This window comes from Toxotes jaculatrix, chromosome 9, assembly GCF_017976425.1.
Source record: "Toxotes jaculatrix isolate fToxJac2 chromosome 9, fToxJac2.pri, whole genome shotgun sequence".
NCBI classification, from domain to species: Eukaryota; Metazoa; Chordata; class Actinopteri; family Toxotidae; genus Toxotes; species Toxotes jaculatrix.
Window position 1 is genome coordinate 9,641,522 of NC_054402.1, and position 25,148 is coordinate 9,666,669.

Genomic DNA, 25,148 nt, shown 5'->3' on the forward strand with positions numbered 1-25,148 from the left:
TGATTATCTAAAGATGGGTATAAAGAGCAGTTTGACTGTGTGCCCAGTGTGATCCATCTTGTGACACTTGGTGTCTGGAGGCCTGTTTAGACAAACCTTGCACTCTCTATTTGTCCTTTATCTCTGGTGCTCTCTCTCTCTTTCTCTACCTTCATGTTTGTTGTAGCTTCTTAGTGATACCCCTCTATCAGATCTGTGATCAGGAAAGACAAAACAAGGAAAGGTAGGAAGCAATCAAGACAACTGACTTCCAATCCGAAACCATGCAACTGATCATACTGAATACATAAATACCACTCATATCACTTCCCAGCTTTCTCCTCTCTCTTTCAATTCAGGCTAAAGACATGTCCAGACATTACAGTTGAAGGAATGACAGGAATGAGAGGAATTCTGGGGCATTCCCATCTAGGTTCAGTCAGCTCCGAGTGAGAAGGCCACTCCCTGATTTATAGAGAGAGCTGAATGAAGGAGCTAATGGATGATCAGTCATGATGCTTCTTGCTCTCAACTGACCCTGTGTTATGTCCAGTAAACATACGCAGTGAGATGCACAGAGTTCACACTCTCAAGCCCACAGGGAAAGATGCAACAAGGTCCAAAAACTGATGTCAAATATGTAACTAACCTCCAGAGAAATCTACATATTTGAAGATCTCTCACAGTCTACTGTCAATCGTATGACAGGATATCACAGTTCAAGGTGCAGTATGGTCAAAGGATGGATTAAGTAGTAACTGGGTAATAAGGAAACTGTCTGGTCTAATCCAGCCCACTGTTCCTGTGGAGGAACTTGGTGCAACAGAGGAGGCGAGTGATACCTCTGCTGCTTGAGTCTGGACAAAGTCTTGGTGTTGGAATGCTGCAGGAATCTGAACTGCAGTGTTTTTAAATGTATGCTGAGCACATTTATTGTGTGTGTTCATGTGTGAGTGAAAGACAGAAAAAACAAAGCTCATTCAGCCTTTGAGGGGAAGACAAACACAAAGCGAATGGGTATTCCTGTGTTGTTATGGTAATGCCCGGCACAAAGGAAATAACAGTGACACTCATTGATTAACAGTGCTGCTGAATGTAAACTAAATGGAAGCACTGTCGCATGCATTTTTTGTTACATTAAAAGTGTCAAGTGATGTGACATGTTTAAATAAGCATGGAGAAAGAAAGGCTAATAGAGTCAAACGGATTTTAAAGAGGATACTGCCTTAGACAGATACAGTACATAACAAGCACATCTGCCAAGAAAAAAAGGCAAAACCACACACTTGAACACAACAGAGCCTCAAAAATAGCATGATGACGCTGGAAGAGAAAGAGAAGCCTGTAATTCAGCAAGGAGCCTATATAGTGATTAAGTCCCATGTTAAAAAAAAAAAAATGCAAACACACACCACCCACTCTCACTGGCTGTCGCAACACTTCCTGTCAGAGCAACTGCTTCCAGCAGCAAAAAAATAAAAAAATAAAACAACACATCTTGCATCTGTGCGGCAAGCAGCACACTTAACCCCTACCTTAATCACTGACAAATCAATATTTAGTTTAGTATAACCAAGGAAAGGAAATTATTTACATAAGACTGTAAAATATGCCTCTACGGTTCTTTATTTCAGAAAATAAAATCAGACTTCCTGTCGCAAGCAAAGAAAATATGTTTGTGGCAACTGAGAGGATAATAAAATAGACAGACACCCTCCTCTCTTACAGTCACCATTCCAGCAGTGACTGAACTCCCATAGGTCACGAGGCCACCCTGAGCAGCCATACCACATCCCAACCCCCCTTAACCATGGCAACCACGTCACATGACCATCTCCCATGACCAGCAACCACTGACAAGCCAGGCCATCTGTAAACCTGAACACCCCTGATTTTCTCTTGACTGCAAGATAAACCAAGAATTTCAATTAAAAGCTCAATTAAATTACTTATAATACAAAAAAAACTGCAATTCAAAAGTGCAGAAATGTGACTGTATCATAATACAACGTGATAACTAAAAAGCTGAAAACAATTAAACTCACAACCACACACACAGTCAACACTCGTGCTGAGATGTGCAGAAAAAAAGGGCAGGAAGTGAAACTTTCACCTTCTCACTCCTTAGAAAAAGATAGATAAAAAGAAACAGGAACTCAACAGGCCCCTTTCTCTCCAAAGGGCAAATTCTTCTGCTATCAGATGTTTATACCACAGCAAGAGATTGAAGTTGCACAGCGGCAGAAGATGGGGGGTGTACATTTACAGTATCTGGGGCATAGTTGTAATAACTTCTCCCTCGCATCCACTACCACTTTAACTCTATTATTTCAAGGCACAGTTCAGCTTCAGTTCCGTTCATGTCCAATCACATGATGATAATCTGTATTAAGATATTAGAGGAAACATGTTATGAGCCTTGACTTCACATATACAGCATAGTTGTAAGTCACACAAACACAAAGCACTTCTGAGAAGACCACTTAAACCGAATACTAAGCAATAAAGCTGTCTTTTCAGCTTTAGGGAGTGCGAAAACTTACAGTGTGTACACGCACATGGTTTTCTACTCACACACAGATAACCTGCAAATAATATAACACTCGGGCTAGGCAATAATTCAGCATTATGGTTTATCAGCTCTCATTTGAACAGTATTGTAATCATATTGATAAAAACAAGTTGTTTTAGTATTTTAAAAAAATCTTACAACTAAGATCATGATTTTAAACTAAAAGTAACTTAAAATTTAAATAAGCTATTCACCCATGAAGAGTTGTGTCAAATGTAATACACTGCAGTAAATGTCTTTACTTTATATGTAATTTTGTATACACTTGCTATACTGTGATGTTTGAATATAAAAAAATATATAGTTATTAATATTGATTTCTACCATATTGCCCAGCTCTGACATACATTCCTGTTTGACTGCACCTGTTGGATGCAGTTTTCATGCTGAATTGCCCCCTCATACAACCCTGCACCCTGACCTCCCCATGCCCCACAGTCACATGGTGCAGGCAAAGCCAAAGAATACACATGATACCACTGCTTTCACTAGCTAACAGGCGCAGATACACAGGGCTACACGGTCCAACATGAGCCTATGCTGGACTTCTCAGACTCAAAGCAAAACAGCACAGCAAAACACACATACACTACAGCTTGAAGACCAGCACACATCTAGTCTCAGAAAGACTGGCCTCTGTGTGAAGCTTGTCTTGTGTTTGTTTACTCTCTCCCCCCGAAGCCATTCTGCGGTCGTTCAGCCAGCCGGGGCTAGGTAATCCCCATAGGTAAACAGAAGCAGAACGGGGCCTGCTCAGTCATACCGGCCTCTCCACATCACACCACTACACCCACACACTCTGCACCCAGGCAGAAGCTCTGGGCTGACACACTACTACACCCACACAGTTAAAAAAGACATTTCTCTGGAGCGGCATTGCCTGGCCTTGTCTACTAATACATGTGAGGATGATGAGTAGAAGCGCTTTCATCTTGATCTCATTTTGTTGATGAGTACCGTTAAGGTTCATCAAAGACGCAGGGGTGAAAAATCTCATCAGGTACTTCACAATTATCTTAACACGAATTCCTGCTGTTCTGGGACGTTGCATGCACTGTAATAGCCTGAAAATAGCCATGCTTAGATTACCAGTGTCATGTAAACAGACTTACAGAGGTGAGTTACTCATCTCTTTTTCAAACCAGTCATGGTCTATTTTCTTTCAGTTTGCGATTGTGTTTTGCACATGCACCACAGTGGCCTCTGTGTTAACCAGATGGAAAGTTTTGTGTTTGAGAAAAGAATGGCTAGAGTAAGTATGGCTAGACAGCAGGAGTAAAGTAGAACTAGATTTTTTGGGGAACCAGCAAAATGGCTTTCACGATACAACTAAAACTGCATGCAATAAAGCTTCCACACAATACCACACACTGTATTTTCCTATTGTATTCCCATTTCCTGTTAAACTGTGGGCTTCCACACATCCTCAGCTATCAAACAACTCATTTAAATTTGGGTTTTGGGTGAAGTCAGGTTACTGCACATTATGCACAAAAAAGAACATTTAAAACAACTGTACTATTGCGGGGTATTTGTGGTAATCCAGTTATTTTTGTGTATTGAAACATACCAAGCTGGTATTTAAGCAATGACACACTCTTGTCCAAACTGCTCATGACAACTTTGTTTTAGACTCAGCAAACTGGCAATTAGCCACTGCGGTAAAACACTGAAACGAGTAGATGTCAACAAAGAGAAAACACAGCCTGATGTCTTTTTAAAAAAATGCAATTTGTATTAAAAGTCTTGTTTTTAAAACAGACAGCCCAAAGTTAAAAGGCCAGCCTGAAATTAAACTTACAATCAGGTTAGATTTGTCAACGGTACATCATCACATTTCCTGTTAAAAACAACAAAATAAAAAGAACAAACAGAATTCCTTTGATTTAAGTGGTCTGGCAATTAAGCGTTTGGTGTTGTTTTCACGTCTAGGGGGTTCCAGTACCTGTGGATTTCAAGATATAGGTTTGGCCAGACCAAGCAGACATTGCAAACTGAACATCTTAGACTTCAAAAAGGCCAACGTAAAACATACAGAAAACCGCCATTCCATTAACAAAAAGCCTATTGTTTTTTTTTTTCAGCCTCCACCCCTACGAGATTATCCAGGAGAAAAGTTCACTAGCTCGCCATGATGAAGAGTTCTTTTGGTGATACATGTAGGTTGGCACTAAATCTGAACAGCTGATTTGTTTTGGAAAGGCACTCGACACAAGGGCGATCGGGTCACCGTCCCCATGTCACATCAGTTAAGGTCCTCTCACACACTGAAGAGGAGATAAAGGAAAAAGAGTGGCACTCATCACGTTTACTCCACCTGCAGATAGGCGGTGTCAATTTCTTTTGACTTTGGAGAAAAAAAAAAAGGATTTGGAGTGTTATTGAGCATTGCTCCAAAACAGGTTTGGCTGAGACATCACCCAAATCTTCATCTGCCCCAGGCTGTGCAGTTATTTAACAAAATATACTCTATCTCTCTGTCTTCTTCTTATACAGAAATATCCATTTGTGAGTGTCACTAAGTGTTGCTCTCCATATCTTTTCCATTGGGGTTTAGTTCCAGTTGGGAGTACAGTTGGAACTGGCGAGGGGGTTGTTGCTGAAACTCTGGATCTGACACTGTGCTGACATCAATGGTGGACACTGATCGTGCAGCAAAGATACTCCAACCCAGCAGAATTCCTGAAGAGTGGACCCCTCCCTCTGTCTCAGTTGCTCCCCTCCTCCTCCTTTCGTCCCCCTGCAGCATTCCTCCCTTCATTTTCCTCCAAGGCCAGGGTGAGACATGAAGAAGAGCTCAACAGTACACACTTGCTGCAACACACTGCCACAAACAAAGAGATAAAAAGATAAAAGTCACGAATGAACTCCAACAACCTCTGACAATAGACAAAGAAAAAGATGGGGCTTTTACGGTTAATTTTGGACTCGGCACAACAACAAAAAGCAACTTGCTGATCCCTGAATGTAGGCCATACAAGAACATAGGAATCTCCCGACTCCTGTTAACCTCATTCTAGAGAATAACCATTGGACTCCATACTGTAGGTGTACAGATTCTACCACTAACTTAGTAAAACCTTATTAAGTCAGTCATAGCTCGTCCCTCCAGTTCTGCAAATGAGTCAGACACTTCCCCTGTCTGTTTAACAAAACAATAGGCAGCAAGTGTCCTCCTGTAGATTAGAGGTAAAAAAAAATGAATGCTGAGCTCACACTGAATGAACGAGAACTGACAATAAACTAAAAAATTAAAGGTTAAACAACAACATGGAACCAAGTTGAGCATACATCCGGTATTTTGCTGTTCACTACTCTATACTTAATAAGGACATGTGCTAAGGAAGGATTTCAACAACAAGTTTAGCCTCCTGATCATGTAGTGTCACTTTTGTAAAACTAACAGTAATGTCAGCTTGACGTTTTCAGTGTGGGGCGTCTCAACTTACCATTGCAAACTTAAAACCGAGCAAAGAATAAAACTTTATGGTTGTCTTTTTTCTTAAAGAATAACACAAGACGAACAGCACTGGTCGTCGCCATTTGGTGTTGAAGCATAGTTCATCTGTCGGACTATCTCTGCAAACAGTTCGTCCACCGAGCTTTTATTTTTGGCTGAAGTTTCCATGAACGGGCAATTCCAGTCGTCCGCCAGTGCCTTTCCCTCACCGGACGAGACCTCCCTTTCCCCCTCCAGGTCCACTTTGTTTCCGACCAGAATCATCGGCACTCTCTCGTACCTTTTCACCCGAATGATCTGATCCCTCATCGGTTTGATATCCTGGAAGCTCTGCTGGTTCACCAGGCTGTAGACCAGGATGAAACCCTGCCCGTTTTTAATGTAGAGGTCTCGCATAGAGGCGAACTGCTCGGTCCCCGCCGTGTCCAAGATCTCCAGCACGGACGGAGAAGAGTCCACCTCGATCTCTTTCCTGTAGAAATCCTCTATCGTGGGGTCGTATTTCTCTATGAAGGACCCCGTCACGAACTGGACGGTTAATGCGGATTTTCCGACCCCACCGGACCCGAGAACCACTACTTTGTACTCTCTCATGGTTCCCAAAACAGCCGACACTCCTGCTTCCTCTCCGCTGTGAGCCCGCTAGCCGCCCTGCTGGGTTTCAAACCGCGCACCGTAGAGCCTCCGCCAGCAGTTTTCTACGGGCTACAGTCGGTGGATACGGGGCGTGGTCGTCAACTATTGCCGTTCAGGAAGTAAATACGGTTGTTTTGGACCCACGCTCAGCATTTGTATTGTAGCATGTTGAGCTCCCGACAACAGACCCAGCCGGTTCTTGTGCAACCTTCCCCCGTTTTCGTTCAAGTAGCCACCGTGTGCCCGTTGCTCTCTTTGGCTCTGTCAAGCTAACCGCAACGGAAAAGTACAGCTTCCTGTGTGAGCTTTCAAAACAAAAGGGCAATGGCGTAATGTGCCCTCCGAAGTCAATCCAGTTGCGGTTTCTCTGCTTCTTAGATAAAACAATACACTAGCTATTTTGCTAAAACTGCTGCTGATTTGCGTGATATTGTCGCTTATTTCAATTTCAATGACATAAGTATACTCTCTTGAAGGCGCGCTGTTTGATTTCCAGTATAGTCCTTTATAACTCCAGCTAACTTGACGCCGTGATCTCTGCGCTTCCTGCCCACACTCAGCACGCAGTCTGCGTCTCGCGTCACTCAATAAATACTCTCCAGTGTTTAGTTAAAGGTGCAGTGCGGTTGTTATCGCATAGTCAGCGCCGCTGCTGCCCAGTACCCACGCAGACCTGCCACACCTTAGTTTCGACATTACTGATCTTTGGGCTTACTACTGCTTGACTCATTCTCACACAACTTACTGGAAATGCCTATGTGCTCCATTTTCTGAAGCCATCTTATTGCTTAACCCTCAAATGCAATGTGGACCCGTGGTTTTCTCCATCTCTCAAACTCTGGTTTCAATACAGAAGTTTCAGTATTTCCAAATAAATTAAATAAGTGAAGCTGAAATACAAAACAATGTGTATAAAATGATAAGCAGCACATGTGGTTCAGATGTGCATTTTAATTGTCATGGTGTTCCCTACATGCTGTTCAAAAATATTAGCAAACCTGAGTGACATAACAAGAACAGCAAAGAGGAAGTGACTCACATCACCATTTCTGTGATGCATGACCCCACATGTGACACGTTATAGAGCTTTTTTCTTGCATGTCTAAACACCCCTGTGCTTGTTTTGTTTTCTTGATGCAACCCACTATCAGATTAATCTTCATTTCCTTGTTCACTGACTTGTGCCAGTGAGCCACTTTTCCGTAGTCAGTCAGATCAATATCTGAACCACACTCAGACCTACCAGGAAGGAAAGCCGTTTGTTCTGTAAGTTGTTTCTCAAACTTATTGTGAATCTGGAAGCTATCTGTCACTCATGACTTGTGGTGTAATCTTTAATCCATGCGAAATAGCATGTGATAAGATTGCAATAAAAAACAATCAATTAAGTAATCCCATTTCTCTAGCTGTGTGAGCATGTGGGTGTGTATAAGTTCATCGTTACCTCCTCTTGTGAAATAACCACTGTTTCCAATTAATGCCCGTCAGCAAAGCGTAGCGATGACTAAACCACAGTTGTGACCTCGTCACCTTGAGTGATGTCTGGAAAACTCTGCTGGATCAATTGAGTTTTTATTCATCCACAACACACACTCATGCCGTGCTGTTAGACCCGCAAATGAAGAAGAGTAGGCTAAATCTGTGAGTCAGTATGTGTCACTAAGTTAAGTTCAAAGAATATATCATAGGAAAGCACACATGATTTTTTTATAACACACAGATAGAAACATGCAGATGAAAAACACGTATAAATTGTAAGAAGCTTTGCCACAGGTTTGGTTTTAAGTGACATTAGGTGAAATATGTGGACTGGCCTGTCATGTGGGCTTTCCAAGTACCCTGCAGCCAGCCTGAGATCCCATTAAGAAACAACAAGTCAAAGCCTATTTGAAGACAATCAGCGCTCTGCCCCATGGGGAGTGAGGGGTAATATGACCTAAAGCCTTGTGATGTGGATTGTCACATCTGTGAGAGTGATCACCCTGGATGTAAGGAGCAGGCTGTCCTGTCAGAGCAGAGTTTCTTCTCACACACCATTGATAATTAGATAGACGTGGTTTACACTTTATCAATTACTGGTGTGCCAAAACCCCCAGGTGAATTCTCAACAGCAAATTAACAAAGAGCTGAATAAAGGTGATGTGTGGCCTTTCACACAGTTGCTGTGGTGTTTAGGGCTCTTGGCTTAACTGTAACTGTTCTGCTTTTACGAACACATATACTTCTCTCTTTCATACAAACACACAGACATACATACATGTACAAGTCACATGAATCATAAATAAACAAATGAATAAATAAATAAATAAATAAATAAAATGCATATAATTGTGTCTTAAAGCAATACCCATATGCTCATACATATATTGAAAGAGTTACTGGTCACTCTTTGTGTTACTGTCCTTCCACTCCAGCTCAGCAAGCTGTGAAACTCAAAGAGGGACTTTCAGATAGCTATTTAACTTTCAGATTGTAATTTTGAAATATGCGCATTTGGTTTGACTGACTTAGACTGCATATTAGCTTTGGGTAATATGATTGCACTTTTGCATAGAACAAGGACTATGGATTTTGCCCAGTCTCTCAAACTTTATGGACAGTATGGAGAACATGTCATCACCTGTGAATACACCTTACAAACATTAACATTCATTTAGAGTTGTGTTTCTGGCCACCTAGTGAATATAAGTCTACATTCTCCTCATTCTCCTTTTGGCTCCATGTTTGGTCTTCACAAACTCCTGAGGGAAATATCTGGCTCTTTAGCTTTTAAATGCTCCACCATGTTGGCTTGTGGTGTTGTGCAGGTGGCATACAGTAAGTTTTTTGAGAGCAGAGTTAGGTGATCTGACTAGCAACCTCTACTGCACATACACTTCATCATGTGATCCATTGCTGATTTAAAATATCGATTGTGGCAGCTTTAAGGAAAGGGCATGGGAGTGTTAGTGCCTAAATTGTACAAATTCTTTTAATATTTCCTTCGCATCTAAGCAATAAAGAACAACAGGTCCATTAAACATTACAGTATTCTGCTTTGTTTGCAACTCTAAAAATTTTTTAATCCACAGATCTTGGCTTTTCTTGTTACAGCTCCTCATAACCTCTACCAAGGGGCTTGGGCTCATTGCCCCTCACCTAATACTACTTTCATCTCATATCATCCCCAGCATGCTCTAATTGAAATAGCCTGAAATAGCCCGAGGACTGCCCCTGTGTGATCCATTCAGTGAAAGGTGAAGATCTACAACAACACAATAAGATGTACAGCGACAGGTCTTTAATCCTCACTCATGGTTCCTGTGAGAGTGACAGTAGACTAATTAAAATGTCTGACAGCACTGAGCTAATTAATGACAGAGATAAGTCGTCTCCAATGTTTTCATCCCACAGGGACTTAAAGACCTTTCAAACAACAAGTTGCTTCAAAGAGGACAGATTAGTGGCAAAAATCTTTATTACTTGGTTTGGATGTACTGTTTACAGCATCCTGACCTTGAATCAGTAACTCTAAGACCATTCATCATTTCAACAGCATTACAGCACAGTGTGAATAAAATGTTTTCCATAGCCATATTGTGATTATGATTCACAATTACTAAGCCATGCTAATGGCCAAAATGTGGCAGCTATGTATTATACATTAGGGTTTCCAAGTGTTACTCATTACACATTTCAAATATAGGTTATGAAGGGGTGTTGTATCTAAATTGCCTCCTCATTTTATCGCTTCCTCATGGCTGATCACCACAGTTCCTCCTCCTATCAGTGTTAACTGAGGTGTTCAGCGCGTTGCCTTCACAAGTCCCAACTTTGTTGTAAAATGAAATGTGTTCTGTTTGGTGTCCTGGAGACACAGGCAGCCTTAACAGCTAAAAAATAAACATGTTTAACATTGTTTCATCAGCATGGTACTCAATGACCAATTAATTTTATGAAAACTGCTGACAAACATGATTTTCAACTGATGAAACATTTCAGAAGATTAAAATTACACACTTCCGTTTGGTTTCTCAAAGGCCCCTGTTGTAAAAGAAATACAGTGGATTTTCATACCCTCTGTGTCAGTGATCGGTGTTGGCTGTACTTTTCATGCATGCAACTTCTGCTCTTCTTCTCATTTCTGCAGTGAGGTATTTTGTCCAGTGGAGGGCAGCAGACTTACATCCAATCATGTCAGTGCAGACATTTCCTTAGTAAATTCAGCCGTCCTTCCCTGCTCAGGTGAGCAAGAGACTTGACACTGAGCTGAGAGTGCAGTGAAATGTGCAATGTATGTGTCATTTTACACTGTAAACAGAACTGCATGAAAAGCTTATGTAAATTTACATAAGAAGCAAAATCTAATATGTTACTGTATTTTGATTTATGTTAGAACGTGTTTTATGGATAAATATGTAACACAGCTTTACAATTCTGAAAGAGATCTAAATACACAAACACAGTGAGGAGAGGATTCGCGGATGACATCTTGGTGGATGACAATTCAGTATTGTTCAAACCGCAGAAAGAATGAAGACAAGACAAAACACCATTATGCTCAACAACAAAGCTGGAACAGTCTGGAGAGAAACTGATACGGTCATTGACACTGTGACATATAACTTTTCAACCGAAGCTGATTACAAAATGGATTTAAAAAAAAGGAGAGCAAGAGAATACATGATGTAAGACAAGACAGGGAGCAGAAAACAGAAAGAAGAAGTAGTAAATAGAAAGAAACAGGGTGACAGCGAGAGAGGAGACACAGGGTCTTTCATCCAGCCCACAATGCCAGCCTTTCATGTGTGGAATTTGGCCATCATTAATAATACATACAGTTCTATCCAGTCCACTACAGTTGGCTGCTGGGGGCTACAGTTTAAGGTTGAGAGTCACAGTAACCGTCATCATCACAGAGAAGAGTCTGACATTCTCACTTCCTCACTGAAGCTGACGGGGGAAGTTCATAATAACGAGAAGTTCTGTGAGCCTGTCTGCTCTTTTCATGGTTTGGAGCTTGAACGTTGCCTCAGGAGGCTGCAGCAGTTTTGCAAAGTCCTTGGGCAGATGTAAATATTCTTGACATAACCAGATGATATTCTGAGGGAATGTAACATCCACAATTCAGTGTAGTGGCCAGAGAGAAAAAAAAAGACAGAATCCCGGCAGCAACGTAATTACTACCGCTGCTAACACAATGGGAGCAATTCATCCATTAAAATAGGAGGTGTGTGTATGTATGTGTGTGTCTATGCTCTCTTCTTCTAACCCTCTCCACACTCACACACACACACACACAAATTCACAATCTAGTAAATAGGAATTGGAATTGGAAAAGGCTCTGAGGTCCACTGGGGTTTCACGGAAGACTTCGAATAGAGACAAATAAAGTAACTGACTTCTCACCTTATATAATTCTGCTTCCTGCCAATACAGGGAGTTCTTGGATGACATTTAAAACATGTCCACACTAATGTGGAATAAGAATAAGGCAGCTGTGTCTTGAAGGATGTCTTTTCCCATGAGTACTTCCACAGTGTTTTCATTCATTTAAAAGACAGACATGGCTAAACACCACCAAACATCCTTAGATCTTTCCTTATTTACTTCTTTAAATATGCTTATTTGCTTTCTTGCTGAGAGTTAGACAAAAGGATCAATACCATTCTCATGTCTATGTTCTAAACATAAAACTCCGGTCAGCAGATGGTTAAATTAACTTAATATAAAGAGTGGAAAAAGAGGGAAACAGCTAACCTTGTTCAAAGCTAATAAAAAAAAACTCACATATTAACTTGCTATGAAACTGAAGTGTAAAAACAACAAGCTGCAGTGTAACAAGGGATTATGTGCTAAACTATTTTTTGCCCTGGTGTAGTGACCCCCTGCAGTCATGCCGTCACTGTGAGGATGCCAGGGATCCACCTGTGTCCCCATGTTTCCAGTCTACATGCTAACCTAACCAATCTGTCTCCTGACTTTACCTAAGTGTATTTTCCAAAAATGTAAAATGCTTGCTTTAATGGTTGCAAGTAAACCACTAACTCAAAGACTACTTTCAAGCCATTTCAGGTACTTTTGGTCACATTACATGGTCTTCAACAGCAGATGTAGTGTGGAGGAAGTCAGATGACATAGTATAAAGAGCGACAAAGTCCATGTTTATTGTTGTAACCAAAGGTCTTCTAACCTTAAGGAAGTATTTAATCATGTTGGAAGACTAGTTCCCTGATATTAATGTTTCTGATGTTATACATCATTGATCAAACTGTTTGCATAGTCTGACTATGGACCTGTTTTCACAGCAGATATTTGACTTGATAGTAAAATCACACATTAACAATGGATCTGTTCTATTCAAGTGTCCCAATAAGCCATAACAGTGTAAAAGTGAAAACATTGCTCAGTACCAGGACCCTGAAACTGAAGCAGCTAAACAGAATTCAGCCACCATTAATTTTATTATGAACACCTGTGTTATTCCTTATTTTGCATTTCATGATGTCTTCTGTGAAGAAGGGCTAATAAAAAGAGTAACACCTGTCAGCTACTGCTCCTGCTTTGTGTGATTGGAGATAAGTGATCACAAAGGGATCATCACATGGTAATCATACCAGAAGCTTAGTTTTCCCATCGAGATCACAGTGTTAAACTTGGATTTCTAAACGGATTTACTTTGCAGAGCATTTTATTAAATAAATAAACAAACAGTAGCTAGCTAGCTAGCAATGGATGGCAGGTGAAAATTGATTTTAGGTCACACGACCTTAAAACCACTGTCTGCCTATAAAACCTTGGAGTCCTGCCTCTGTGACTCACAGTGCGCTGCCCCCCTGCTGGATCAATGTTCTTTTGCATGCTAAGTTAATGCGGTGTGAGATCAGCAGGCTGAAGCAACAAGTACTCAGGCCTCTTTTACCCAAACTAAAGTGCTCGTCCACGGCCAAGATCCGCTAGGTGAACCTTGCTGATGACCACTCAGTCATGACCACAGTCACTTGGCTAAGTTTAGCAGGGAATCCAGGACAAGTAGATCAGCTTACACACACAGACACACACACACACAAGCATAAACGCACATGTATTAGCCCAGATGGGTATCACAAACAGAGAAAACAAAAGTGGTGTGCAAGCAGAAACTGTACTACTAGTATTTAGTATCAGTTGTTTGATAGAGTTTTCTTTTAAGTGTTACACTTGTATGTTAAAGTAGTTTCCACATCATTTTAAGCAGTTAAAGTCAGCAGTTGTAGTTTCACAATTATATTCCTCTTTCATGATCCACAGCTCCTTTTAAAGCAGATCGCTTCCACTTCATTTTCACCACATCTTCATTTCACTTCCCTCTGTGAAACAGTCCAGTGAGAGAGACACAACCTTGCTCTAGTCTGTTTCCGTCCAGACTGACGAACCCCTCCAGACAAGACATTAGCTGGACACCTGTGCAAGGTATGTCTGTGTGTGTGTGTGTGTGTGTGTGTGTGTGTGTGCGTGTGTGTGTGTGCGTGTGTGCATGTGTGCGTGTGTGTCTGTGTGAGTTGGTGCACATGTCTATGTGTTGCCATTTTTCACCTCACCTAACCCCGGCCATTAATCATTCGTTGACATTCGGTGGCCAGTACACTATCACACTGGCACCACTTACGGTTTAGACATCTATAAACACACACACATGCATGCACACACCCATACCACACACACACACACACACACACACACACACACACACACACACACACTGAACTGCTAGGATTAATAGGGCGACGCAGCCAAGCAGCACAGGATAATAGAATCTAAACAACAAGGCTAGGGGGAAGAGAAAAGAGGAAAGGAGACATAGGAAGGGGAGGTGTCTGGAGTGAGAGCAACTAATCACTGGAGGAGGTCAGGGAAGGAGAGGTGAATTTATGGTCAAGAGGGAGAGGTCAGAGGTGAAATTGGTAACACAAAGTAAGTGTTGGATGTAAAAATACAAATTTCATTTTGTCAGGGTGTTTTTGTGTCTTTCTTTGATTAACTCTCTCTAGATTTGTATGTAGGTGCAGCAGTTTTAGAGGGCAAAATGTTTTGTCAGCTATTTTCGTCTCTTTCTGCTAATGGATAGTCGAGGAGTGTGTGCGTATGCAGAGTGTGGATGCATTTGTGTGCGGGCTCGTTAATATTTGTGAATGCATTTGTGCGTGTGTCAGTAGAATTCAAAGAAAGTATGGTTTACACAGAGAAAAGTGACAGTGCAAGAATTAACTGATGCAAATCTTGTGTTAGATGTCAAATAAAAAAGTCAAAATGAGTTTAATTTATTTTGTTTCATATGAAATACCATTTCCTATTTTCTGGCATTCTTTATTTCTGCGCCACTAGGCTGGCAGGGTCTTATCTTGATTTGGATTTAATGAGGAAAGACAAGACCTCCCCATGGTGCACTTCATGCTTTAAACACACCAAAAGCAATAGAGCAGCAGCAATAAAAGAGCTAAACACCTGAGAGTCAGCTGCTAAGCATGCAAGGTGTATCTCTGTCTAATGAGCTAGGAAAACACACCTCCCGTGGGAAGCTAGATTGTTGATAACGTTGCTTTATCTGTGGTGGATCATTAACGCTCTTGGGACAGGAACAGCACAATAGGTAACAGTGTACAGGTACAGTGTAACTGCGTGCATGTGCAGGAATCTACAGCGCACGCACACACACACACACACACACACACACACACACACACACACACACACACACACACACACACACACACACACACACACACACACACACCACACACACACACAGTGTTGAGGGGGGAAAAGTGAGAAGATAATGGGGACACAGAATTAAAAAGAACTTTGAAGCGATTAACTTTGAAGAAGCTAAATCAGAAATACAAAGGCAAAGTTAAATGCCAATTAGCACCATGTGTCAGCTTTACAAGAGATTTGCTATCACTGCTTTTTCATATGAATTTTCAAAGCAGCATTTTTTAATTAGATTGTAAAGGATTTTCAAGCCCTTCACTAATATTTTGAGGCTTTATCAGTTTTGTAACATTTAAAACAAAGTTCTACGTGATGCCAACAGTTTGACTTTTAATTTTTACCAGCAGCTGATTCCTCTGGGATGTTGCAAAGCAGTTAGATAAATGTTAGACCACTGAACTGCCTCTTGTGACCCATGTGGGGACAGGCCACTGACACAAAAAGGCTATGCACAGAAAATGATTGTGTGAAACTGAATGAACGTGTTTTTGTTTGTTTGTTTTTAATAAAAAAAAAATGTTAAAAACAAAGTTCTTACCATTTCACATAACCCAGTGTGATCTCAGAGTATCAGGAAATACAAAATTATTCACTGTTCAGTGTCCTCAAAGTTCAACAAACTGCAGATTCTGACCTTCTGTCCAACATGTTGTTGTGGTGCTTAGTTATTACATAGAATTAAAAAGACATGCACAAATATGTGTAAATTGCATTATTCAATACAATTAATTTTACATCACATCCCACGTGCAGAAATAAATGTTCATGGAATATGTTGTAAACATTTTGACACATTTCAATCTGTGTGCTGAAGAGATTTAGCGATAGAGAGAGAGAATGACTTGTAATACTTTTATGAGTACTGTTTATTGCTGAAATAATAGATCTAAAATCTAGAAAAACTGTACAAAACATGGACTGAATACACAAAAATCATATTACTATCACATTAAACCAAGATATATGCCTTTGTCTTTAGGGGCATTGTTGCCCCTTGAGAATGCAGAGGTATAAGGCAATTCATGTTACAATTACACCCCTCTAATATATGAACACATTATTTATTTTGATGATTGCTCTCAAGCTCCCAGGAAGGGATCTGGAGTGTTAAGTGATTCTGGCATGGTGGCCAAACTGGGTTACCACAACTTCTGCATTCATCGTGTGAAGCACAGTAATAATTTCTCTCATACACAATCATTGGAAAAGGCGAGTATTTTTTTCTGAGCATCACAAATCCTGAAAAAAAGGATTTTACCATCGGATTCGGACCAATTCAGTCCAATAACTTTCGGAAAGTCTAAAAGAGCTGTATAAATTAATTATTTTATCCCAACAGGAAGTTAGCCAACTTGGCCTGCAGGCATTTCAGACATGCATGTTCTCAACTGGTGAAAAAGAAAGAGAAGAACTCCAGTAGGATTTCTCTATGGGCCCAAAAAGCATGAGAAAGAGGAAATATGGCAGAAACCGAGGTTTGTGTCTTTTTCACCACACACAGCTCAGGACTGCTGAAGCTGCTGAAGAGGAGTGAAGCTGTGAGGGCACATGTATTATTCTTACCTCAGTGGCATATATTGAGGTAAGAAGCAGGTTATGTTTGTTCTATATTGCTATTTTCATCTGACATATATACAGTATATACACTGTTGGCCATAAAGTTGGAATAATTTTGTTTTCAGACACATTCCTCTTTTTATTTCTATTTATACACATCAGTAATCACATTGGAAGAAATTAAACACAAAGTTTATTCCCACTCTCTGCACCAGACACACTAACACACCATGAATATGGAGCAGTGGATGTAATCTGCTGGTACAAAAACGTTATTCTTAAGAGATTTATCATCCACCCTGCAGCGGGGCAGTGGGCAGACTGACAGGTTGCCAGCTAATAAAAGCATTGGGCTCTCAGCTGAGTGCATAGCTCATCACCCTGTGCTTTAGTTTCACAACCTGCAGACAAGCTGCAGGCAGAGTGGAGTCTGTTTCATGCTTTTATAAAAATGTCTTCTGTTTTAGTTACGGTTGTCTTCACAGCATTGTCTTCCAGCTAAGCCTTCTGTATGAATTTTATACTGTCATGGTTTTGGGTAACTTTTCTTTGATAATATTATTAAATGTATTTCTTGAAACTCTTTTAACCACGATTTCTTGTTTTTTAGTTAATTAATGGCCCTTACTTTGTATACTTGGACATTCAAATTCATATTTTACCCATCATGTCTAGAGAAAAGAACCAAATGTAAGAGCCACCACCAGACGTCAGACAATAGACAGATGATATGAACTAAAGGGCAGAGCCACAGAACATGCAGTAGCCTGTGCAGTTATTGACGTGACAGCTTAACCTCCTACATTAAGCAAGTCTTTACTTCTCAACACCTCAGCATTTTTACTATTGTCACCTCTATACAATTTTTGCTTTTACTCCCTCATTCTTCACTAACACTTGTATATTCTGTATCTATACTGTACAAAACAAAACCCTTTTTATTTTTAACTCTCCTTTTTCCATCTTACTGCCTCTTTTGTCTTTCTCCCAAGCATTTTTCCTGCGCCTACGGCACATTTGGTATCACCCTAGTTCCCAGCTTCTGGGAGTGTTCTCACACCTTGCCCAGTCTTCTCTCTTCCCTATCTTTCCAAGCAGCAGGCAGCCATTTATTTAACAGTTCATTTCAGAGCTATGCTTTCTATCTCATAACTCTTATCAAGCAAGCCAGTCCATCTTCATTCCATCTGACAACGCTGCTGTCACACAGCCACGTTGGCCTGTTTACAAAACTCCACCATGTGATAGTATCGCCTTTACCTTTTACTAAGTACAGTACATTGCATGAAACCTATATGGTGAACATCAAAGTAACTTGAAATTTTGGCTCAACAGCAACCAAGCCAAACCACTTTCAGAGCCTCAGACATCTTCCTCTAAGACCAGGATAAACTGCTTGATCGGATCGCTGTGACCCCATTCTACGAAATCAAATACATAGGTTTGTGGATGTCAGCCAGTAGGCCGATCGTTCAAGTTGATCGATGACAACGCCAAGAAGCAGCAGAAAATCAACGAGAAGCCAGACAGGAGTGGCTGCAGAGATATTGATTGCAAACCTTATGACAACCAAAATATGACAGCCCATGCTCTGTCTCACACACCCTCTCGCACTTGTTCTTCCAGTCTAATCCATCTAGTCCTTGCACATCTTACGAAATACCGGTCTAATAGTAGTGTTACTGGCAGCACTCCAAGACATCAGCATGACATTAAAGTAATCCAAAGAGTTCAAAGTAATGACAGGTCCTGTTCGTTGTTATGGTTACACTATCTGTACAGTAACAGAGCAAATAGAGCGTCTTTCATTTTGTTTTTACTTGTCCATACAAGTGTTAGACCCGGGCCTGTATTTGGCTTTAACACCCAAACATGTACTGTAAGTCTGACATTATGATGAACGTGAAGTCATTTCATGGTGTCAAAGCAGGCCAACACCAAAAGCCCATGGTGGACTTATTGTGCTGAAGACACTCATCACTCTCTCATTTCAAATAGCTTTTACTGTCAAAAGCCCCAGGCCACACCCCAGGCCACTGATACTTTTGAAAGCACATCATTCATTCTGTATAGCTGTATCTCTTTTCTTTTATCTTGTGGGTATTGTTGTGGACAGTGGGACTGTCAGTGTAGACAAACAGACAAAAAGGGATGCTCACTCTTAGATCATCCAAATCAACTGAACTTTTTTTTCCAAAAATCTTCTCACTTGCATTGCTTTACTTTTCTCAACGTGTTACTCTTTTCTTAACTTTATTTTTGCTTTGTGAATCTTTGCTTTTGCTCTGCTGTTGCGTTTCATGAACAACATGTATATACTGACATACTAAATTTGTATATAGAGACTTGCACAGTGTGTGAACACTAGGAAGACAGGTTCAAGTTAACAGTCTGTATATTGATACATAATCATCTGTGTAGTCTATAAAAAGACATTTGTCATCCCAGTTTCACACACAGGTAATCATGTGTAGTTGGTTTCCTCATCAATAATGTGACAGTTTATTCTGTTGTAGCGTCTTTCATCTGGCCTGTGAAATTGTGTTATTATGGTTTGACTATTAATGTTTGTGTATGAAACTACATGTGCTGCTGGTTGGGGCTGTATTTTATTGTACAGTAATTATTGTTGGCCATGCAGAGTCTTATCTCTGTTGTGTGGCTCCATAGATACGCACAGACACAGGCATATTTGTTTGCATTTTGGGCATGCATCAACAGCCTGGATCCTTTCACAAGTATTTTGTCAGTGAGGTGTGAGCTATCCTTACCTGTCCAACACAACATTTTGTCAGAGTCCAGATCCTTTCTCACAAGCAAGCTACTGGTTGATATAGGCGTGGTTAATGGGAATTTTCTTTTTTTAATTTTTTGTTTTCATAAAAAGTTCACAATAATGTCCAACATATGTCAGTACAGTCTGACATTACCATATAAGTGCAATAACGCTCCATGAGCGCTCTGGTGCTGGGTTGGCTGGTAGGTCGATGCCTGATCGGAGCGAGCGAGTAAACACATGTTAATATGAAAGCATAGCAGCAAAGTGGTGTTGTAACCAAGAGTCACTGAGCAAAATATTTTTCTAGCATGTTTACTTATCTGCTACAGTGGGAAAACACATAACTGGTTGTGCGACTTCTTTTGAAAAACTGCAAGGTTGTGTACAAACAGATACTGTATTTCCCTCATAAATGGATGGCGAGGCTCTGCAAAGACTTATCAATAGTTCATACTGTTTTCCTACAAACACTGCAAAAAGCATCTTGCACAAGTGGACAAATTTATTATTATGTCAACATTGTCCCATAAAGTATAAGGGCTTCAACATTCACATGTGATCTGGCTACAGTGATGGAATATCTATGGGAGTTCATATTATTTGTGGTCTCTGCAGCATTGTCACATGGTGTCGATGGATGTAGTAGAATTTGCAGCTTAACCACATTACTGTGATCAAGCCGTCTCATGATTGTTTGTATCACGGGTTGCTCACCAAGGACCACATGCTGACATTTTGATTACATTTGGTTTTTGTGTGGTTAGTGTTGTGGTAATTTTTGGCTGAAGCAGATGGTGCCCCTGTGATGGATGTGGTTGTCCCAGCTCCCACTGTAAATCTCCAAGAACAAAGTTCAGTATCCTGATTGAGATTACCCCCCCACCACCACCACACACACAAATTTTATTCTCCAGAACTGCCATTACTCTTCACACTCAACTCTTCCATTTGTTGTCCTCTGTGTTACTGAACTCACTCCTCCAAACACTTATTCAAATAGTATTCCCCTGAAGGTAGTGAAACACAGTGAAGAAAAGCTTTGTCTAATTCTAAATTCAGAGTAAAGAGATGTGAGAGAAAAGAGGTGAAAGGTGGCTGAGAAGGGAGGGAGGAAATACTGGCAAGCATCCCGACTTTCTGCAAGTCAAGATTTGACACTCAGGCTCAAAAGCGCTGACACTGGCTCGAGATTCGGCGCTGGCTGAATCCAACCTTCCTTTCATCTAATCACGTGTACACAGAGCAGAGAGGATATATATCCCATGAACAGAAAAAGCAGTCCATGTGTATGTCACAGTGGCTGCCACTGACAAACAACAACCAGTGACCAACAAACAGAAATAATGGCTAAAACAGCCACCTAGTCGAAAAAGGTCTCCATTGCCTTCAGGCTGTCCAACACAAACACACAGATACACACTCACACACACATTTGCCAAAGCCAGCTATGCTGTTTGCACCTCAAAGCCAGGAAATCAAAAGCCGTTTGTATTCATGGGCACTGTTTGGAGGAAGGGGGTCGGTTGGTTTCCTTTGCCCACAACACCATGCAGTCCTGGGGTCCTGGCGACAGCCTCACACCCCTGTCTGCATCAATAACCCCACACCATTGTGATGGACACAAAAGCTGTCTTAGGATAAGCCAGGAGAAAAAGGTGCCACTCTTTATTCCTCCCTCGTCCCCTCACTTCCTCCTGGCTGTGTTGAAAAAGAAAGTCTACAGTATCACAGAGAAAGAGGAGGAGCGTTGAGAGGACAGAACTCTGCACAAATGTCTCCAAAACCAACTGTGTTTGTTCACTCCTAACAGTTCACACATTTGACTAAGAACACGTGAAGCTGGTGCGAACACGGTGGCATAAACACCATAAATCAGACACTTGAAATTACCCACCATCTTAGAAGAATTATGTGAGTCTTATTACATTGTCTGGCATGTTTTAAATATAAAAATTTATTGACAAAGATACACGTGGCCCCAAATATCCTGTGCAGGTGATTCACATCCTTTCTTGACAATAGCTGACCACATTACAGATTTACAAATGTATTAGTAGAGACATTAAACATCTATGTAGTCCAGGGTAAAATATATACTGAGAGAGCTCTACAACCGTTTCTCCAGAATGACTACAACAGATACAAAACAATGATGAACAATGATTATCTGCCAAAACACAAACACAGTGCATTATTTACTTTGAGGTATCTCATACAAAAAAAGTCTTCAATATTGATGGAGTCACAAAGCAGGTGATTCAGTGTGTGTGTTTGTTCTGCTCATTTATATGCTACTATTGCCTATGATCCAATACACAGTTGAGTAGTTAGAACCTGCTGTGGTTAGTCAGTGTTTCACGGATGGGATTTGATACTGGACTCATGCACTAACGGTCTGGATTAGTGATACTGACTTGAACAAAACGGTTAACAACACAAACTCATCTGGAACGTCACAACATCCTGTACAGTACACCTCGAAAAAAAAAAAAACAACATTCACTGTAATATCATATACACAAAAATACTGTATTATTTTATAGTTGTGTTTGTAGGGAACAGGTTAACAAGGAGAGAAAGACTGTGGTAACAGAGCTGTAGCAGACCTTAACCTCAGACCTGTCAAAATGAAGAACTAGGCAACCACATTTCTTGCCCAGTCAGTAATAGATGGAGGAAGAAATGAGGAGTGATAGGTAGCCCTCTGAGCAGAGAGTCCCCCGGTCATAGTGCATTATAATGTCTGCATGGCACATCCATGCAGCAATCTCAGGTTCAGTGCATTTAATTTTTTCCTCTAAAAGCCATCCCAGGTACATTTCCTTAACCATTTCCACCCGCTTTATAGCTATTGATTAAGCATCAGCTTGGTGGGTAGAGAAGGTGCTATCCTCTCTCAGTCCAATTTTTCCTCTACAAATTGATGAACAGGGCATTACTGCCTGTCGGGATACACATTTCAGCTTGCCTGATCATAATGTTCCAAGTGTAAGCAACACTAACTATTCGATAAGAATGAAGAGTGATGGCTCTTACATTTAGAGTACAATACATGTACAGGACAATACAGTACAATAGCTTATCAACATCGACAGGCTGCAAGCAAGCGATGGTTATCACAGGGTTAAATGGAGTATTTATCCTACAGTTCTACAAACCATCATCCAATAAATTCTACATACAGCTTTCTGTCCAAACAGTGCATTTATTTATTCAATACCAAGTCCATTGTGGTTTCTAAAGCGAATAGAGAGATCCACACTCAGGACTAGGCGCACAGAGGTGCCCTGTCACAGCCTCCGATCTCCATTCTCCACATATTCAGCCAGGCTGTTGAGTGCTGTCTCCTCACTCTTGGACTGAAGTACATTGTCCCCCTTCCTGGAGGGCTTTTTAGTGGCCCGGGACAGCTTCCTCCTGAAGGTATCTCCAGCCAAGAAGTAAAGAATAGGATCCACACAGCTGTTCAGGCTGGCCAGCCCCCGTGTCACCTGGTAGGTGGCGTAGACGCGGTTATTAAACTCACACATATCGGGGCTCTGGAAGTACAGCCTGGCTCTCATGTTGAGGTTCTTCATCACATGGAAAGGCAGATAGGAGACGGCGAAGACTGCGAGCACGATGATCACCAGGTGGATCGATTTCTGTCGCAGGGGCGCGTTGTTCATATCGTTGTAGATTAACGCTTTGACAATCATGCCATAGCAACAAAATATGATAATAAAAGGAATGCAGAACCCAAACACAGTCAAAGTCATGCTGTAGATGAAATAACCTGGTAACTCATCCTCAGTGGTGGTGTCATAACAAATGGTTGCATTACGCTTCAAGCCGGTCCTGGAATAATAAAGGATGGGGGAGATACCTATAACAACCACAACCCACACCAACGTGCTGGTAATAACCGCATTTTTCTTCTTCAGTCGACCCAGAGACTTGAGCGGGTGCACCACCCCGGTGTACCTGTGAACACTGATGCAGGTCAGAAACAGAATACTCCCGTAAAGATTCACATGGAATATAAAACGCTGCAGTCGGCACAGAACATCCCCGAATATCCAGTCTGTTTTGTTGAAGTAGTAGAAGATGAGAAAGGGCAGAGAGAGGACGTAGCAGAAATCAGCCAGAGCCAGGTTGAACATGTAGACAGAGATGCTGCTCCACGGTCTCATGTGGCACACAAACATCCAAATGGCCAGGCTGTTGCCCACCAGCCCCGTGATGAAGACCATGATGTAAACAGTGGGCAGGTAGTAGAACTGGAAGCCTGTCTTGGTGAGGGAACATCCTCTTGTGTGATTGTGGAGATCTGTGACATTCAGCAGGGAGGTCAAGTTCAAGTCTGTGGTCATGGTGTCAGGGGCAAAGGCAGGTCGTTTTACTGCAGGAGAGGGATGAACAGATGAGGAACCATTCGATGTTTAACCTTATATTTGGTATTCAAATGTAATCAGAAGCATAAGAGTAATGGATTAGATTGCTGCAGTAATTTGGTTTCAGTTCAAATGGCGTTTGCATTGAAAATCAGTCATGCACGCACTCGACGTTCAAGCTCCAAACTTAATTTAGCTGAACGCCTACATGCAGTCCAACAAACACTTGTGCGTACACAGAGAAAGAAAGAAAGAGAGAGAGGGAGAGAGGGAGAGAGAGAGAGAAAGGAATGCTAAACGTATTTCAACACTCACCGTTGAGATAGACTTGTGTTCCACATTCCTATAGCCTTCACAGTTTTCAAAGATTTCAGTCAACACGCGGATGAGGCGTTACGAGCTGTCAGGTGTCTCCATTCAGTCTCCTTATAGTGTTGGAAATTGTTGTAAAAGTTGCGATATCCTTAGGTTTTGCGCGGACTCTTCACGGGGAAAAAGTCTGGCGTCGGTTCGTCATGAGAGGCGACGATTTCCCTCAACAGCGGCAGCGGGACGCAGCAGAGACAGCTGCAGGCTCTGGCATGAAGAGCAGGAATTGCAAGCAGGCTCCGTAAAGAGAGAGGAGGCTCTTTGCGTATGGAGAGAGGGGAGGTGCGCACCACACAGAACCACTGAGCAGCTTCCCGTCTCCAAACGCGCTCTTTCTGTTCCTCCCTCCTCCCACTGGACCCTTATCAGGTCTGACCTGCCAGCAACAGCGGGCTATGGTATAGAAATATGAAAACCTACCTATGTAGCCAGGCTGAGTCCTGTTTATTAAAGATAATTATCTAAGCGCACCACTCGTATTTTGGATTTCAGGGGAACATTTTAAAATTAGGTTGTGTAGATTTGTTCAAGACAATCATATGAGGCCTGTGACGCACATATTTTACATTTCCTGAAGGTGTATTAATAACATCACTGCTGTTTCATTTTGAAATTTCAAGGGAAATATGAATTATTAGGCCACAAATCACAGCGAGAATAGTGATTTCAAGATGTTTTGGGAGTGATACTGCA

At 41.3% G+C, this 25,148-nt stretch overlaps 2 protein-coding genes across 3 annotated transcripts; both read right to left on the minus strand.

The window, feature by feature from the left end:
• Positions 1-137: 137 nt before the first annotated feature.
• p2ry1 (purinergic receptor P2Y1) lies at positions 138-24,673 on the minus strand. 2 transcript variants are annotated; one of them, XM_041045621.1, is made up of 5 exons: positions 24,402-24,673; positions 23,013-24,094; positions 15,229-15,234; positions 13,391-13,395; positions 138-149 (listed from the first exon to the last, which is right to left on the minus strand). In XM_041045621.1, the coding sequence occupies exons 2-5, from the start codon at positions 24,063-24,065 to the stop codon at positions 146-148; spliced, it is 1,068 nt and encodes a 355-aa protein (XP_040901555.1). In that variant the 5' UTR covers positions 24,066-24,094; positions 24,402-24,673; the 3' UTR covers positions 138-145. The 2 variants fall into 2 exon arrangements, with proteins under 2 accessions (XP_040901555.1, XP_040901556.1); XM_041045622.1 differs by lacking the exons at positions 138-149; positions 13,391-13,395; positions 15,229-15,234 and having other exon boundaries at positions 21,650-24,094; positions 24,402-24,671.
• Positions 4,272-6,902, minus strand: LOC121186819 (ras-related protein Rap-2b). The gene is made up of 2 exons (XM_041045623.1): positions 6,001-6,902; positions 4,272-5,375 (listed from the first exon to the last, which is right to left on the minus strand). The coding sequence occupies exon 1, from the start codon at positions 6,603-6,605 to the stop codon at positions 6,054-6,056; it is 552 nt and encodes a 183-aa protein (XP_040901557.1). The 5' UTR covers positions 6,606-6,902; the 3' UTR covers positions 4,272-5,375; positions 6,001-6,053.
• Positions 24,674-25,148: the final 475 nt, after the last annotated feature.

Excerpts from the sequence above, each read along its gene's own strand:
- p2ry1 (XM_041045621.1), bottom strand. The coding sequence starts at position 24,065 with ATGACCACAGACTTGAACTTGACCTCCCTGCTGAATGTCACAGATCTC.
- LOC121186819 (XM_041045623.1), bottom strand. The coding sequence starts at position 6,605 with ATGAGAGAGTACAAAGTAGTGGTTCTCGGGTCCGGTGGGGTCGGAAAA.